The sequence below is a fragment of the Jatropha curcas genome, chromosome 6 (assembly GCF_041381405.1).
Source record: "Jatropha curcas cultivar XTBG-Jc1 chromosome 6, XTBG_Jcur_1.0, whole genome shotgun sequence".
NCBI lineage: Eukaryota > Viridiplantae > Streptophyta > Magnoliopsida > Malpighiales > Euphorbiaceae > Jatropha > Jatropha curcas.
The window spans coordinates 62468-79401 of record NC_143156.1 but is presented as its reverse complement, the minus strand read 5'-3'; the positions used below and the strand labels follow the sequence as shown (position 1 = coordinate 79401).

The following is a 16934-nucleotide window of genomic DNA, read 5'->3' as shown; positions in this document are numbered from 1 at the left end:
ATGATGACAGTTATAGAAGGAACGATAAGTTTAACAGAATGGAACAAAAATTTAACTATATCATACACAACCTAGATTAGAGTATAACATTTACATATAATTAACATAGTGCTGAAGACAGAAATCATGGCTAACCCATTAATGGATACGATAGTTACATAGCATACTAGATTTATTTCATTCCACCTACTGCTATGATTTTGCTTTTCTGCTTCCTTTTCTTTTGATCAAATTTCTGCCTCAATAGTGCAGAGAAGCTAGGCATATATAGCATTTCAACATTACTAACAGTACAAATTCAGCCTACTTTGAAGGAGGCACATTAACTATTAGTCCGAACAGCCACATTATAATAGATCCAAAAATCCAGCATATGATGCAAAAAACAAGGAATCCTGCCAGAAAAGTTAGGAGTGGAGGGCCTTGGGTGGCATTACTTGTGATCCTATCAGATGTATCTTTGATGGAATCTCCACCAGGAGGACTAGAGTTTGATGCAAATGCAACAAGTAACCTTTCCCTTCCTTGCAATGTTACAGTATTCTTGAACCTGGATGAAGAAAAGAACAATTTTAAATAATTGCAAGAAAGAAGGTTGACTTTAGTTGCAGCATACAAGTTCCATACTAACTAGTTTAGGTATCTGATTACCTACAAATAAACGTGATGTTGAGTAAATTGTAACAAGTTCTGAATATTCATCCGTTTTCTTTGGCATGAACTCAGTTATAGACTAATATAAGATTCTGAAAGTCACAGTGGTGGACGTACCATAAATCTTAAAGCAAACATCAAAAAGTTTATACAGAACAAACTTCAATTTGAAACAAAGGAACTCAATAATCAAATCCTAACGTGAGCCTAATGTTTGACATTTCAATTCTATATTTGCTCAAGTTTACTGATGGTTAGCTCATACCTTAATGTAAAACCGGATGACCAAAACTAATTTGCAAGTGACGTCTTCGATGTTCAAGTTACAGAGGATGCTGAGCATATCAAATTTTCGCAGAGCTTCTTAATTTAATGCTTACACCATTAGGCACTAGCATCTTTCAGAAGCAATCAAATAAGAGCCACAAGATCTTATCATAATCACAATCTTATTTGCTACCTTAAATCATCTAGAATAACAATGTGATGATATAAGATGCAATCACAGCTGAGGAAGCAAGGACCAACAAGGTAGCAATCACAGGTTAATCAAAAACAAATACCATTTTTTTTTTCTTTAAAAAAAAGGAAAAAAGAACAAAACCAAAAATCTGCTTGCCTGTAAATGAGATGGCGGCAGTTATTCCACTTTTCTCATTTGAATGACACAAACTACCTGATACCAAGCGTTGAAAACAAACGGCAATAATCCCACAAAAAGTAAAGCACACAACCAACAACCACATTCATGTTCACCACCATTGATGAAATGAAAAGGTCTGAAGCAAGTGACTTCCTACTTCGAGAACACACAAACAGTGACCTATAAATTTATTCTGGAAAGGAACAATCTGAACTCAGAAATTCACAAGAAAATATACTAAATTAAGAAATTGGGTGGACTCGTTGAAACACAGATTTTCATTTTCTCCATGATTGATGAATAAAGAAAGTGACTTTCTACTTAGAAAACTAGAAATCAAAAACCCACCAAAACAAGCAAAAATTTGGAAGTGCGTGAATATGTTAAATTAGTACAGCATCATCGATAGGAATGAAAACCCAAAATACGAGGGTTTAGATTGAAGTGGAGAGTAAGTACCTGGAGTTGGAAGAGGCGTGACAGACTCTGGTAGTAAGTTTGACAGCGCTGCTGCTGAAGGTAAATTTAGCTTTAGTAGTTGGATTGAAGCGTTGAACCAGTTGCGATGGTCGGGCGGCACAGAGAGACGCCATTTGATTCCTTTTATAGCTTGGACTTAACTTTTAGGTGCCCCGCAATCGTCAGAATGTATTTTGACAGGCCAGGACAAGGATTTATATATTTGCTCTTCACACAGAGCATTCTTTTTTTTTTTTTTTACTTTCCTTTCTTGTCTTTTTTCTCCCACCTTTCAAAAGTACCCTTGTTTAATTAATTAATGGAAGCCTTTATTAATTAGATCATTGTTTTATTCTTGCATTTGAAAAGATTCTTATAACACAAATGTCATCAGTAGTAAATTTGCACTGCAGCAAAAGCCACATTCATTTTCAAACATGATGCAGAAGTGCTCTATTCATCTGGTAATACAATTTTAGCTACTTGTAATTTACAAGTCAAAAGACGGTCAAGAGAAACTAAATGACATTGAAATTTCCAGCAGAAGCACCGAAACACTTTTATTCAAACGGCTCACTAGACCGTGGTTCTTATCCCTGCTAAAGTTTAATGTAACCATTGTTATGTATCAACACCGGATTAGGGATCCAACCCTTTGTTCCAACTGGAAAGAAAAAATGAAAAAGCTACAAAAAAATGACAAGCTCTCAACTTTACATCACCCCTTCATCAATTGGAAAACCCATGTTTTTGAATAATTATTACTATGGATGAAATAATTCAGCGTTTAGGATGAAGCTGCTTTTTTGCAGTAATTTTCGAGCCATTCCATAGTCACACTTTTCGGCCTCTCAAGTGGCAATCCAAGAGCTCGGTCCCATATTAGCTGAATCAATGAAAGTATAATTCAGAAAAACTTACGGTAGTAAGTTGAACAATAGAAACAATGAACAATAACATGACAAACCTGAGAGCAAATGCCAATACTCCTTGATACACCAAAAAGAACAGTGAAGTACCTGTTCATAATAATTTTTGAAGAATGTAATCCCTTTCATCCTAGTAGTAAAATAGCAATAGCATAATTTGTTATCAGATGAGATGGTGACACAATACCTAGCTTCAGTTAAACCATAATAGTTCAGCAATACGCCACTGTGAGCATCAACATTTGGCCAGGGGTTTTTAACCTACAAGTTCCCAAAGCCCACAACAAAATTAGGAATAGATCCCACATCACATTGATAGAAAAAGATCCCAGCAGCTAAGGATGTAGATATAGTGGGATCTATGGATAATTTCTTTCTTCAAGCCTCAGCATGCTTAATTCTTCAAAATAGTTTGTTTAAAGCAAAATAAATTAGCTTACTTACTTTGCCCAACTCGGTAAGAATTGGAGGTACAACTTCATACAGCTTAGAAACCTGGTTTCCATAAAAAAAAATATATTAACTTATTCAAAAAACCAAAAAAAAATGTATTCAAAAAATAGTAACAACCAGCTGGAATAGTGGATCATCAGGTAAGTGCTTCAATGCAAACTCCCTCTGGCATGTGTATCTTGGATCAGTTTTACGTAAAACTCCATGACCAAATCCAGGAACAACCTGCAAATTGGATAGAAAGATAGGCAGCAAGTATGATTAAGCACAATGAAAATAACAGTTCCCAAAACTAAGGTTCCAAAAAATTTTATGATGCTACAATGCTATCTTGGTGGTGATTCAAAATAAAATGTCATAATTTATGATATCAATCAGGTACAATATGGTTAGTTTTCTCGCTTTCTATAAGAATTTGGCAAGTGAAGGTCTCGGGATGGAGTCCTCTCAACTACAAGAGTTTTCACTACTTTGGAGAACTTAGGATAAGGATAGTCTATATTGTGTAGCCTGCAATGTTATGCCTCCAATGAGTCCAAAAAGAAAAGGTTTGAGAAAATTTGGAAGTCAAAACATGGCAGAAAAACATTCCCAGGTTAACCATATTTGCAAGCAGTGACCACGTTTGAAGTCAGCTAGGTGTGTAAGTCTGCATAAACCTTTGGAGGGAAAATGCTAGTGTGCAATAACCTTAACCTTTAATTTAGCTTCAAAATAAACTTAACCTCTAATTTAGCTTCAAAATACTGTAAATTACCTTCCCACTCTTTAATGTTTTCCAGACATAGTCTTTCAGTTGTTCTGTAGTTATATTATCCCCACATTCTCCCACCACGGATTTGATCCAAAGAAGAACTTCCTGCAATCCAAATATCGTGGAAATTAAAACAATAAATCATACAATCATTCACAAATATAAGATGGAATTATAAACAGCTGAAGTAGGAAAATAATGAAAATAGGCATGCTAAAGCCAAGACTAGAAGAGGTGAAAAAAGAGCCTGTAATAGATTACATAGTTGGTAAAAGAACATTATTATCTATAACCAGAAGCCTCACAACTTCAAATAAAGAAATAAAATTTTCCACTTAAACCTTGTTTCAGGTATTGATTAATGCTATGAAAGGAACAAGAGAACCTAGTGCTCTTATATTTGTCAAATGATGGATCATCAAGCATTTTTGTTACATCAACAAGGATAATTTATTACTCCAAGAGAAAAATTGACAAAGACCCATTAACAGATAGAGCTGAAGCGGTGAGGGAAATAAAGCCAATCAGCTGAAGCAGCATAACATATGATACCTGATTAGCCAAGCCATGGAGTGGCCCAGCCAAGCCATTCAATGCAGCGGCAAATGAAAGATAAGGATCCGCAAGTGCACTAGCAACCTGACAAGTAGAACATGGATTAAAGAAGATCATGTATATCAGCATTCTCTTATGCTCCTCCATACCCCACGTGAAAAAGAATAAAATTGCATACTATGGATTAAAACATTACACATTCTAAAAGTGACAACCTTTGAGAATTCAATCAACTTACCAGGTGACCAGTATGAGCACTGACATTGCCGCCTTCATGATCACTGCAGCACACCATTAAAATTAATATATATATATATATATATATATATATATAAGAAAGAAAGAAATCGATAAACAAAGGTAATTTTTTTCCTAAGAAATAGATTTGAGTAAAAAACAAGTATACATCCCTAAACCTGAGATCAACAGATCATATTGTTTCTTTGAAGCGAATAATATATACAAACCTATGGATTGTAACATAAAGCCTCATAAGTTCTTGCATCTGGGGATTATCAAATCCCAACATGTGTGAAAAGTTTCCACCATAATCCAGAGAGTCATCCAAGGGAATAAATTTTCCATCTTTGTATATCCTGTCAAAAATTATTTCATGTCACAAGGCTCTCCATCATGCTGTGGTCCACCCAACAATGAATCAAACTAAATATGCAGGCTTGAATGTAATGAAACTGACCTCCGATAAACATATGAAGCTACTATTGGCACACGGGCAATCAGATTGAGAGAATCCTCATAAGTTGGTTCCCAGTACCTAGAAGTTTTATTGTGTTATGATGCTCACATTATATATAAAAAATTATGAGAACAGAACATCCTTAGAGTCAGAGACGTTACTTTGATTTGGGAATCCCTTTGTCATATGCTTTTTGAAATTCACTTTGAACCTGAAAGACATCAATAAGAAATTGAAATTGTTGACTTCACATCTGCAGACAAAAATCTAAACGGAGCTACCACTATCTCTTAACATATCTTGTACATAGTTATTAGTTGGCTCAACTGTCCCCATAACAAAGGGGAGAGATCCACTTAGCTATCATTTTCTCATATAGAATTGCTCGGTAGCTCTAGACCATACCAAATCCAACCCTATGATTAAGTGCTTCAAAGAAGAAGATTATTAAACGATTGTCAATTCTGTAAGATTGCTGAACTAGTAATGGTCTTAGTTGCCAGCTTATACTAGGTCCATGATAGGATCACCATATTAAGAGTAATAACAAATATTTAAATCCCCATGCTTTATACTTCCCACGATTGCACCACATGCTACAAGGTAACCAAACCAAAACAAGTCCTCTTGACTCCACCCTCTCAAAAGCAACAGTAGAAGAGTCAGAATCTTTTCCAAGGAACTAAATATGATATACAGTATAGTTCAGTTCTTCTCTCATTTCAAAATTTTAAACTTATTGACACCAAATTATGCCATGTAAAATTCACATATTTTTTAAATAGTTATACTAGTAGCAGCAAAACCAAAAGAGTTAACAGTCAAATCAATTATGCTTGACTATAGCTGTCAAGAAAACGTGAATTAAGGAAAAAAGGAAAGGGATGAGAGAGATACTTATAATGATACATATGAATAAAGATATTATGTTTAGAACATTTCCCAACCTGAAGGGCCATAACACCAGATGCAAACTGAGTCATTGGATGAGCTGTGACTGGCAAAGCATCAATGGCCTTGTACACATACTCTGCAAGAAAAATGAACTGATTTGTCCATCATCATAGAAAACATGCCAAATGAAGACCAGGTATAAAATAAATATAGGGATTCAAAATTAAAATTGGCATGTTCTCATTAATATTATAAATAAACTCAACAGCTTCATTATTTACAAGAAATGAATAAAACACATTCAATAAGATCAGCTGCTACAAGTACTCTATATTAAATATACAACAGCTGAACAATTCACAAGCAATATAAAAGAAAACCATAAGCTACAGACCTGGAACCGTGGCACGGTCACGTAATTCCTTCGACAATGCATCAACCTGCTCTTTGCTTGGTACCTAAAATATAAGAAAGGAGAAAACAAGTGTTAAATGTTGTAACACAACACAAAGTTCATAGAATTCATTAAGAATAAAACTTAAGATAGATTCTTCTATCAAACACAAAACTGCACCTTCCCAGTTAAAAGAAGCCAGAGAAGACCCTCAGGTAAAGGTTCTCCACCAGGCTTTGCAGCTGGTAGCACTTTTTGGCATTCAGGAATTGACAGACCCCTAAAGCGAATTCCCTGAGAAACAGAAAACTAACTGTCAAATCTACGAACAATAAGAACTCCATTGATGACTATGAAACTGATAATGAATAAATGAATATTGTACCTCATCTGGATCAAGTAAGGAGGTTTCCCATAACAATCCTGTCATTCCTCTCATCCCACCAAGTACCTTCCCAAGTTTAATGCACAAATATTTCAGCGATAAGTTATAATAATACAATGATATAAAAACAAAAGAAAACTGAAAACTACATGTGTCGATGATATAAAATCAAAAGGTAGAAACTTTACCATGTCAACAGTAATATTTCCCAGTTGAACCTTTCCATGCTCTGTCTTGAGTTTCTTGAGACGCTCCTGGAACCAAAAAAAAAAAAAAAGTAAATTTCTCACAGTTGATAAGCACCCCAACTATAAAGAAAGAAACACATTAAAAAGCCAGGCAGTAATAGAGACCTGCTGTTCTGGGATCAATTCCTTCAGCTGAGAATGAAGGTCCTAAATTTCCAAATAGGAGAGAGAGAAAATAAAAATCTTCAACCAAACATCAAGTAAACAAAACTATTCTGTTTAAAACTTAATAGTACATATGAATGAACTAAAAATTCCAAAGTTAAAACACATAGAAACTCTTAGACTGAACCCAGCATATAGATGGATAAAGAAGCAAAGAGAGGTAATTACAAGATCAGACAAGCCCTGAGTCTGAAGCCATCTTACGGAATTGCTGAGATTAGATTGTTGAACCTGTAACATATTTACATATTACCAAAAAAAAAAAAAAAAAAAAAAAATCCTTTATCTATAAAGTACAAATAAAAAATAAAGCCTTTTATATGAAAAAAGGATTCTCAATCAATGGAACAATAACCAGCAATTGAAAGAGAGAACTTACAGCACGAGAACGTAGTCGAGAGAGCAGAGAAACGCTTCTGAAAAACACCATTGCTTACTCACTTAGAATTACCTGCCATCACCAAAAAAACACAATTCAAATAAATCCATAAAGATATAAACCGATCCAAGAGAAAGAATTGTATGCTTCGACAACCAAAAGAAAGTTAATTTTAGATCTTAATCGTTCCAATGAAAATGCTAGCCGCGTGCAAGAATGGCAAGCACCTGCTGGGAAATCAAAGAAAGGAAAGAAAAAAAAATTGCAGAGAAAGGAGGACGATACCGAGTCAGAGGACCCTTGCGATTACTGCGAAACCAAAGGCAGAAGTCGTAAACAAAATAGAAGTGTTTGGTGGCTTGGCTGGTAATAATTTATACAAACGAATTTATTTACTAATCAAATGTAAAAAACTGAAATTCTGGTTTTGCTTTTTCTTCTTCTTCCGTCTCCTTTTTTTTTTTGGGCCTAAACCGCCCGGTCAGAGAACATCATTCCACTAATACCCCTGCTTACGTCTTTAAATCTCAATTTGCCTTCTGGCTTTTCAGTCATTCGATCCTGCCAATTTCCCTCGTGGCCTTTCAGTCGTTCGACCCTTGCCCTTTGGGTATAATTGAGAATTGTACGGCAAAAAAAGCTTTTTGGTAACGATTTTTTATATAATTTTTAGCAATTTGATTTATTTATATTATTTTATAATATTGGTAAGGAAACGTATATTTATAGTTTTAAGAAGTAATTATGAAATATTTATTTATTAACTACAATTGATGGTCCAGAGGAGTTTTTATTTTTCGGTGTAATTTTTTTTAATTATTGGAAGGCCTAAATTATTGAAATAAATCAATAAATTCTGAATAGAAAATATGAGTAGGTTTCAATTATTATTTATCTCGTTAATAAAAATTTTTATAATTAAAAGAACTTACTCAAATTATCGAATTAATAAGGCAGATGAATAAGTCAAATTTAATAATATTTAGAAATAAATCAATTAATCAACGCACAATTAACTGGAGTGATGATAAAAAATAAATTCTGTTCTTGAGTTTTTATTTTTAATTTTGACAAGTATTAAAAAGTTTGGTCCAACCTTTTAATGTTCAGAAGTTCTCGATTTTTTCCTTATCGGTGCATAATAATAGTCAACCTACACACACATGTTTGGTTTTTTTTTTTTTTTTTTTTTTTTTTTTTTTTTTAAAGCACACATGTTTGATGATATTTTTTTTTACCAAATAACATTATTCTTTACAACATTTTTTATTTTTAAAATAATCATAAATTTCTATTTTTTAAACAATTAAATTAAAATTTAAAATTTAACATTTTCTAAAAAAATTAATAGAGTCAAGAGAACTCGAACTCGATATCTTTCACTTTTTATATAAATAAAAAAATTAATCAGACGATTGCTTCATGAATCGTAAAGTTTACAAACACAATTTAAATCTAAGAAACAGAAAATTTTTAATGTAATATTATACATAAAAGAAATTAAATCACGCGTATGAAAAACAAGTGCACGTGCATCGGATTCATAAAAACTAGTTTATAAATAATGGGCCCTATACCTAAAGTCAGTCAAATTTCCATTTTTGACCCCACCTTAACCATTTTTTTCTTTTTTTTTCTTTTTTGAGAATATTTGTCTCTGTTCTTCTGCTCCACAAAACAGTCCCTTTTAACTCCAATCCGGAAGAAGCTAATCTCCTCTTCGTGCCATTCCCTTCGCGCCACTCAACGTCGAATAGCCACGCCAACCAACCGCCTCCATCACTTTACAGTAAGTCACCGTTTTTTTGTTCTTTTCGAGCTCCAATTTTTTGATTTGTAGTTTTTTTTTTTCCGTTTTAAATCTTGATTTGATTTGATGTAGCTAGACTTTGGTTTATCTTTCTTGTTTTTTTGTTCAGCCTTGATATTTGAACTTTTTAATTGCTGCCATTTATCTCAGTGTAATCTGCGCTATATTGGTCGTTTCTTTCTCTATCACTCTTTCCAGCTCTGCTCAATGTTTTTTTATTTGATGATTTGAAGTTTTGATATTTCTGTTGAGATGATAAGCAAAGCCAATCAGGGTTTTAAAAGTTCTGTGACTTGATAATTTTAAGAAATCGCGAGGAGGCGCTCGTGTCTGATTAATGCAGACTCCAGCTCCGCCCACTAGTGCGAGATCGTGCGTGGTATCGGATGCTCGCATAATGCAGTTTGGTTGGACACCGCCGGTTTTGCGCACCTCACCAGGAGAATCTGGTTCATATTATCTCCGCTAAAAATATAGGCCATGTCCCCCACTACGACAACGTTTTTCTTTTATTTTTTAACTCCTCCCTGCAATCAAAACCTATGTTATAAGACTAAATAATTATTAGCCCCTCATATTTAATTATAATTATAGTTTTATCCCTTTATTTGATAAAATATATTTATAATCTCTCTTTAACATCCTTAAATTATTATCCTTTTATTCAAAATGTGCCATTTTAAAAATTAAATATCCTAAGATGATTGATTACTTTAATATAATATTACTATTTAATCACTCACGTTTACTATTGAATTATTAAAAGAGTAAAAATGATATTTTTTTTTTAATGGAGGATTAAATAGCTTAGCACAGTTAAACATAAGGGACTAAATTTACCAAATAAGAGAGATGAATAAGAGTAATATTGATAATTAAGATAGGATATTAAAAGATTAATTTTAAAATAAGTAGATAATAAGAAATAAATGATACCTTACTTTTTGATTTCTAACTAATTTTAATTATTTTTTTCTAATTTATAAGCTAATAATGCTGGACTTTGAAAAAATTTATTTGAATTCATTGAAATAGAAAAATCATATTAATTTGATTATTTTAAATTAATTAAAATAGTTGACCATATTAATCTATAAATCAATTCTATAAATATTTATTAAATTTGTACTTATTTATATATCTTTATTTTGTATTTTATCAAACTCGTTTTTTAATCTAAAATTGACCTCAAAGTCTAAAAAAAAAATTAAAAATATAACAAACCAGGCCATTATTCTCAAAAAAAAAAAAAAAAAAAAAAAAAAAATATATATATATATATATATATATATATATATATATATATATATATATATATATATATATACATATAACAAAACCAAGCCCAAGTAGGCGGCTGTAGCCCAAGATGCTTCGGCACATGAAGCTTCCCTCCCGCCTCTTAAGTCATTCTCTGGCTCTTTGTTCATTGTCGTCTACCTTGAAGATATTGCCTCTTCTCACGCAACTAAAGGTCAGTATATTTATCTTACTGTTCTAAATTACTCTTTGGCAACCGAACGCTATTTGTGTGAGAGTATTATTCAACTGTTTTGATCATAATCTGGTATTTTTTTATTGGCTAATTCATGTCAATTTCTCCTCTATCTGGTAGATGACACTTTTTTTTTAAGATTAAAAAAAGTAAACTCAGCTAAAGAACACCACCGCCAAAATGGGAAGGTTAACGCGAACGCAAATTCTCGCTGGCTTTCAATGGTTATATAGCGCTGGATTTTTTAAAAGGATCTTGGGACAATCACACACCCAAAGTTCCTTTTTTCCTCTTCTTTCTCCTCTGCTCAATACCATGTAAATTCGTGCTTATCCACAAGTTTGAAATTCTTATCATATTTTTTTCTTCTCTAATTCCTTGGTTTGTTATCTGAAGCTTGAACGTTCTGTCTTTTTCATTTGTTACTTTCGTTATCGTTGAGGGGATAACTGGACAGTACTTTCATTTTCCTTTTGCGGTCAGCAGCCATGATTAGGCGGGGCGTGTCAAAGATTGCTAATTGGCATCTGGGATTCAAGAATTCCAGTTTCTTTCTCGTATGTTTATTTAATTTCTACTTTTGCTTTTAAATTTCAGTTTCTTTTTTTGTACAAAATTGTCATTGAAATTCTTCCTAATTGGATATATATATATATATATATATATATAATCCCACTTAATTTTTTTATACGGTCTGCTGATAAATTAGTAGTTGAGGCGCCATGGCAAAAGGAAAACTTTTTTCAACCCTTAATAGCTTTCCTATACATGTTATGCTCAGTTTAATTTCTAACTTTGAGTTTGGCTAGTATCTTAAAGTCATCAGTATTTTTTTTTTTTTTCTTTATGAAACACTAGAAATTCTCAATTCAAGCTAGATTCTTGGTGCCCACTGTGTTCTAGTGCAGTTATCAGTAATAAATAGCAGTGTCTTCAGGTAGATGAATGAATGATGAAATCCAAAGTAATTTTTGTTCTCATAACTTGTCTTCAATCAATATCTTGAAGAATCACTTTAGTTAAATTTAAGGGTTCGTACAATGCCCGTGTTCTGGCATCTTAGGTACAAGGCATTATAATGGCCAGTTAACTCGGAGTTGTGTACATGTGTGTGTGTGTGTGTGTGTGTGTTTATATATATATATATATATATATATATATATATATATATATATATATTTTAATATTCACCTATTATTCTAGATTGCTATTATGCCTAAGCAGAGTCTTTATGTTGAAGTTTGGAACACTAATATTGTTATGCTTCATATGCAGGTTGATTGCCAAGTTCAATCTTGTTCAATAGGAAATGACAATTCTCTAGGTTCAAGTAGTAATCAACTAGATAAATCAGTGCCTAGAGCATATGCAACTTCTTGTGCAGAGTTGTCAGAAAATCTGCTGAATCCTAATTCTGTTTCTGATATGTTAATTGATTCATTTGGAAGGATGCACACCTACCTGAGGATATCCTTGACAGAACGTTGCAATTTGCGGTGTCAGTACTGTATGCCAGCTGAGGGTGTGGAGCTCACTCCCAGCCCTCAATTACTCTCACAGAATGAGATTGTTCGTTTGGCAAATCTCTTTGTCAGTTCTGGAGTGAATAAAATTCGTTTGACTGGTGGTGAGCCAACCATTAGAAAAGATATCGAAGAGATATGCTTACAGCTATCTAACCTGGAAGGACTCAAGACATTAGCCATGACAACTAATGGAATTACTCTCGCAAGGAAACTCCCAAAGCTGAAAGAAAGTGGGCTAACTTCTTTAAATATCAGCTTAGATACGTTGGTCCCAGCTAAATTTGAATTTATGACCAGGCGTAAAGGGCATGAGAAGGTTATGGAGTCAATTAATGCTGCTCTGGACTGTGGGTATAATCCTGTTAAAGTATGCACCTTTTGCTATTTTCAGCTTCATTTTTTTCCCCTCTAAACTATGCTTCTTCAAATTTTGCTCTCGTGCAAGCAGAATATGTTATTACTGTTTTGAAGATGGGAAAAGTCTTCCATTATTTATTTTTAAGGCCTTCTGGAAATACATAGCTTATATATTTTTTCCTGTTTACTGTTTTCTGTCAGGTAAATTGCGTTGTAATGCGTGGGTTCAATGATGATGAGATCTGTGATTTTGTGGAGCTGACACGTGACAAACAGATTAATATTCGGTTCATTGAGTTCATGCCTTTTGATGGAAATGTTTGGAATGTCAAGAAACTTGTTCCCTACTCAGAAATGTTGGATATAGTGGTAAGGTAGAATTCTAACAGGTGACTTTATATGGAGATTTCTGAGTACCACTCGTACGTTGTTGCAGTAACTCCTTGTAATTGAGCAGGCAAAGAAGTTCACAGAACCAAAGAGACTTCAAGATCACCCAGCAGATACAGCCAAGAACTTCAAGATAGATGGGCATCTAGGCACTGTTTCCTTTATAACATCAATGACGGAGCATTTTTGTGCTGGTTGCAATAGATTGCGACTTTTGGCTGATGGAAACTTTAAAGTGTGCCTCTTTGGTCCTTCAGAGGTGAACCATCTCTTATCCTCTTAAATCTTTATCACTTTTGCCATCAGCCTGAATTTTATTTCTTAACTTGATCTCTTTCTAGTTACTTGAATTAGTTATTCATGTCTTCATGTTCCTATATTTGTGAACTCTCATAATTGAGGGTAATTTTCAAGTTTGAAGTTAGAACTTGTGAAAAATTATGAGTTTGACCATTCAATAACACCTTGCTTTAGTCATAATTGATGGTAGAGAAGTAACTATAGTACGGATTTCAAGAGAAGAAATTTGGAAAGGAAAATTGACCAATAAAATTTTATAGTTAAATTCAAATAGAACACAATAAATAGCCTAGAGAAATGGCGGAAGGATATAGGTACCCTATCATAGCAGTCCTAGCTTGGAGTTTATTGGAAACATATGCAGAATGCTTAGAATAAAGTTAGTTAAGACTCTTCCAGTTTTTTGATTACAATGCGTCACTTTAATTTTTACTAATGCTTTTGTTTTTGCAGGTCAGCTTAAGAGATCCCCTTCGTCGTGGTGCTGATGAACATGAGCTTAGGGAAATAATTGGGTCAGCGGTATGCAGTTTGTAGTTTTGTATTTACAGATAGAAATGATAGGATTTTCAAAAGTTGCTCTTGCATGATGGTATAGATTGTTCTTTGGTTTTTCTGAAGATACCAAAATTGCATTTCTGTTAATTCACATGCACTATTGCTTTGCTCAGTTCTCTAGCTTTTGTTGCTGTCTCAAAGAATTTCTCTTGCATGCTTCAGGTCAAAAAGAAGAAAGCTTCACATGCCGGAATGTTTGACATTGCAAAAACAGCAAATAGACCTATGATACATATTGGTGGATAAGACTTGGTACGTCTTGGACATCTTTGTAACTATTATTTTGTGTATTCTTTAGTTTGAAGATTTCCTTTAGTGTGTACTGTTTACTGTCCATGTTGAAGGAAACTTTTCCTGCCCCTTTTTACCTTGATATTGGAAGTTCATTATTGGAGGAATTCATTATTTTGTTTTATCAGATCGACACTTTTTTTTCTACACTATGCTATCACTATCTCTAAGGATAACAATCTCGTCCTTTGGCTAATTCTAAGATTATTTTTCATCATTTTTGGTTCCTAATCATGAATAGTCATTGAAATGAGATCATCTGGCCTGACATGTTTCCTTATTCTGAAAAGAAGTTATTTCAATGAACAATGGGTTCATGCTTAAAGAGTTACCATTTGTACATATTGTATCATCTTCTTAAAGGCTACTATTAATTCCAAGGAGAAAAGTTAATCTGACTCTGTCAAATTGATTTCAGGATGATGGGGTGATACAGATCAGAAGCTAGCCATTTTCATTCTCTTGCTCACGTGATGTCATTGTAATTCATCTACTCTTCTGCTTGCTAACTTCCTCGAAATTCATCAGAGGCAGCTACTGTATCTATATGGCAACAGGCAATCCATAACTTAAAACAATAATAGACTTGAGGTTTTTATATCTGTTTCTATATGAAGGTTGTAATAAATGCATTTTTAGTAAAAAATGCATAATTTCTTTCACCCGTTTCTATATTGTGTAAGCTTATAAAAATTTACACTATGAGATACGGATACAGATACAGGTACAGCTCTAAATCAAAGTGTAACCATAGATGTTTTTACTTAATAGTTTGAATGTTCTGTACTTATGAAACTTTATGTAGTGGAGTGAACTCTATTCTATTAGCAATAAGAGAGAATCGAACCAAAGAGGAAGGTTCCTCTAAAACTAGTAAACCTCTGCTCTTTACCAAATCTTTACTGCATTGGCCTTAAATATTTTGCAAAATATTTTTCAAAATCAAACAAGATTGATTGGTTGGAGGGGTTTCATTTTCTTTCTTTTAAAGGGGGGAAAAAGTCACAAACTGAGTTGACAAAGTGGAAGTCAATGCTTGTTTTAGGCTTTTTATCTCAACCATATTTTATAATCTCCTCCCAAAGCTTAAATGATCTATTATATGATTTTCTCTCTGTATTTGAGTTCATTTTCATTAATTCTTTATATTAGTATCTATAATTTTGACCTTGTAATTTATATTTCATTTCTTATGGTTGGTGGGCACATGGATTGACGAGGACTTCTCATCAGAAAGGGCCAATTACAAAGCATGATTCTCATCAGTTACATTCTGTAACCTGAACGTTAATTTTTTTTTTTTTGGTGCAATTTATGATTTGTGAAAATGAAGAAAGAAAAACAGACACACACACACACACACACACACACATTCTTGAGGGGATTTTTGCTAGCTAAACTAAAAATTAAAATTAAAAAAAAAAGATCAAATTCATCAGTTGCTAGGAGAAAGAAGGTCAGAAAATGTACATGTCTATATTGTACATCAATGAGAAGTGATGGTGAGTCAGAGACTCAGCACAAGCAGAAACACAAAAAGGACAAATAATAAGTATCTCAATCCCTTTTTTCTTGAAATCAATCCCTAAGAACTAGTGACAGACACCTTTTTCACTAGAAATTAAGACATGTGAGAAGACTGAGAACAGAACAGAACCATCCAAATTTGCAACCACACATATACCCTGCACCTCTATATGTGTCCTAACATGAGATAAATAGATAATAGTAACTAAAGTCAACATAGTTAAAATCAAGAAATTAAATGAGCCCAACCTTTTGCCATATATATATATATATATATATATCAAGCAAGGTTCATGTCTTCAAACAAATCCATGTGATGAGAAGAGAGAATTAGGAGGCAAGGAAAAGTTATCAGTGGAATCATGTATAAAGCCATTGAAATCTGCAAACCCATCAAGGAAACTACTTGAACTCTCAGTACTACTTCCCCATATCCCATTTTCTTCTTCCATTTTAAGTTTCTCTTCACATTGTATCAAAGTAGGAGACATGTCTTGCAACTGCATACCTTTCTTGTTCTTCTTTTGCATCATCAGTGCTTTCTTGCTGCAGTTTGCAGTGTTATTTCTTGCTTTCTTTTTCTTCTTCTTGTTGCTGTTGCTTTCTTGATCACCGGGTTTTCCAGTGAGTCTTTGAACAAGCTCTCTAAAATTAGCAACATCAGTCTTTATTATCTCTGGTGCAAATATGTGAATTATGCGAACTTTAGGCTTGAATTTGGATATTACATGGGAATCTCTGTGCATGGCTAGCTTCGGGGAAGGAGCTGAAACATTAGGACTCATTATTATGTCTTCCAATTCCATGGTAATTATAATTTTGAGAAGTACTGTGCAAGAAAAGAAAGAGAGGTTGTTAGGTTTGGAGCAAGGAATATGGCGACTTAAATAGAGAGGAAAATCTTGCTTATTGACTTGATTAAAAAAAATTAATGGATAAAGCTTGCTGCTTTCTTGTGCAGGATAGTTTTAGGTCAATAATAATAAACTATAATAAGGGTCAATGAAGCAGCCAATTGGCCTAGTGCCCTTTGCCCACTGATCTGAATCTTACGTGTATATATATATATAT

At 33.5% G+C, this 16934-nt stretch overlaps 4 protein-coding genes and 1 long non-coding RNA gene across 10 annotated transcripts; 2 read left to right on the top strand and 3 right to left on the bottom strand.

The window, feature by feature from the left end:
* Positions 1 to 39: 39 nt before the first annotated feature.
* On the bottom strand, positions 40 to 1967 carry LOC105650332 (uncharacterized). Its single transcript, XM_012237213.4, has 2 exons — positions 1757 to 1967; positions 40 to 550 (listed from the first exon to the last, which is right to left on the bottom strand). The coding sequence occupies exons 1-2, from the start codon at positions 1888 to 1890 to the stop codon at positions 304 to 306; spliced, it is 381 nt and encodes a 126-aa protein (XP_012092603.1). The 5' UTR covers positions 1891 to 1967; the 3' UTR covers positions 40 to 303.
* Positions 1968 to 2290: 323 nt separating this feature from the next.
* ATCS (Citrate synthase family protein) lies at positions 2291 to 8048 on the bottom strand. Its single transcript, XM_012237212.4, has 20 exons — positions 7895 to 8048; positions 7610 to 7681; positions 7399 to 7461; positions 7171 to 7212; positions 7006 to 7071; positions 6818 to 6883; positions 6613 to 6726; positions 6433 to 6496; positions 6092 to 6174; positions 5306 to 5355; positions 5145 to 5222; positions 4915 to 5043; positions 4686 to 4728; positions 4445 to 4531; positions 3896 to 3997; positions 3256 to 3363; positions 3130 to 3180; positions 2873 to 2946; positions 2724 to 2775; positions 2291 to 2642 (listed from the first exon to the last, which is right to left on the bottom strand). Exons 2-20 carry the CDS (start codon positions 7658 to 7660, stop codon positions 2544 to 2546), a joined length of 1422 nt encoding a protein of 473 aa, XP_012092602.1. The 5' UTR covers positions 7661 to 7681; positions 7895 to 8048; the 3' UTR covers positions 2291 to 2543.
* Positions 8049 to 9123: 1075 nt separating this feature from the next.
* Positions 9124 to 10036, top strand: LOC110011166 (uncharacterized). Its single transcript, XR_002286211.3, has 2 exons — positions 9124 to 9398; positions 9727 to 10036. It is a non-coding gene; the product is annotated as an uncharacterized LOC110011166 (long non-coding RNA).
* A 730-nt stretch (positions 10037 to 10766) lies between these two features.
* CNX2 (cofactor of nitrate reductase and xanthine dehydrogenase 2) lies at positions 10767 to 15214 on the top strand. Of its 6 annotated transcripts, none has more exons than XM_089722392.1 (8): positions 10767 to 10893; positions 11035 to 11471; positions 12190 to 12807; positions 12999 to 13166; positions 13255 to 13446; positions 13941 to 14009; positions 14208 to 14297; positions 14755 to 15214. In XM_089722392.1, the coding sequence occupies exons 2-7, from the start codon at positions 11403 to 11405 to the stop codon at positions 14289 to 14291; spliced, it is 1200 nt and encodes a 399-aa protein (XP_089578518.1). In that variant the 5' UTR covers positions 10767 to 10893; positions 11035 to 11402; the 3' UTR covers positions 14292 to 14297; positions 14755 to 15214. The 6 variants fall into 6 exon arrangements, 5 of the variants coding, with proteins under 5 accessions (XP_089578518.1, XP_012092599.2, XP_012092601.1 ...); XM_012237211.4 differs by having other exon boundaries at positions 10785 to 10893; positions 11401 to 11471; XM_089722394.1 differs by lacking the exon at positions 10767 to 10893 and having other exon boundaries at positions 10935 to 11231; positions 11401 to 11471.
* A 579-nt stretch (positions 15215 to 15793) lies between these two features.
* LOC105650352 (VQ motif-containing protein) lies at positions 15794 to 16891 on the bottom strand. The gene is given in 2 exon segments (XM_012237237.4): positions 15794 to 16188; positions 16190 to 16891. Coding segments are annotated over 2 exon segments (525 nt in total). The 5' UTR covers positions 16670 to 16891; the 3' UTR covers positions 15794 to 16143.
* Positions 16892 to 16934: the final 43 nt, after the last annotated feature.

What these genes read in the sequence shown, in the direction of transcription:
- LOC105650332 (XM_012237213.4), bottom strand. Translation starts at nt 1,890, where the DNA reads ATGGCGTCTCTCTGTGCCGCCCGACCATCGCAACTGGTTCAACGCTTC. An exon ending in CACGCCTCTTCCAACTCCAG is followed by an intron (nt 551 to 1,756) that starts GTACTTACTCTC and finishes TTCTTCATCCAG; the next exon opens with GTTCAAGAATACTGTAACAT.
- ATCS (XM_012237212.4), bottom strand. Translation starts at nt 7,660, where the DNA reads ATGGTGTTTTTCAGAAGCGTTTCTCTGCTCTCTCGACTACGTTCTCGT. An exon ending in CCTTACTTGATCCAGATGAG is followed by an intron (nt 6,727 to 6,817) that starts GTACAATATTCA and finishes TCTGTTTCTCAG; the next exon opens with GGAATTCGCTTTAGGGGTCT. An exon ending in TTCTTACCGAGTTGGGCAAA is followed by an intron (nt 2,947 to 3,129) that starts GTAAGTAAGCTA and finishes GGGAACTTGTAG; the next exon opens with GTTAAAAACCCCTGGCCAAA.
- CNX2 (XM_012237209.4), top strand. Translation starts at nt 10,789, where the DNA reads ATGCTTCGGCACATGAAGCTTCCCTCCCGCCTCTTAAGTCATTCTCTG. An exon ending in GTGGGTATAATCCTGTTAAA is followed by an intron (nt 12,808 to 12,998) that starts GTATGCACCTTT and finishes GTTTTCTGTCAG; the next exon opens with GTAAATTGCGTTGTAATGCG. An exon ending in CAGAAATGTTGGATATAGTG is followed by an intron (nt 13,167 to 13,254) that starts GTAAGGTAGAAT and finishes GTAATTGAGCAG; the next exon opens with GCAAAGAAGTTCACAGAACC.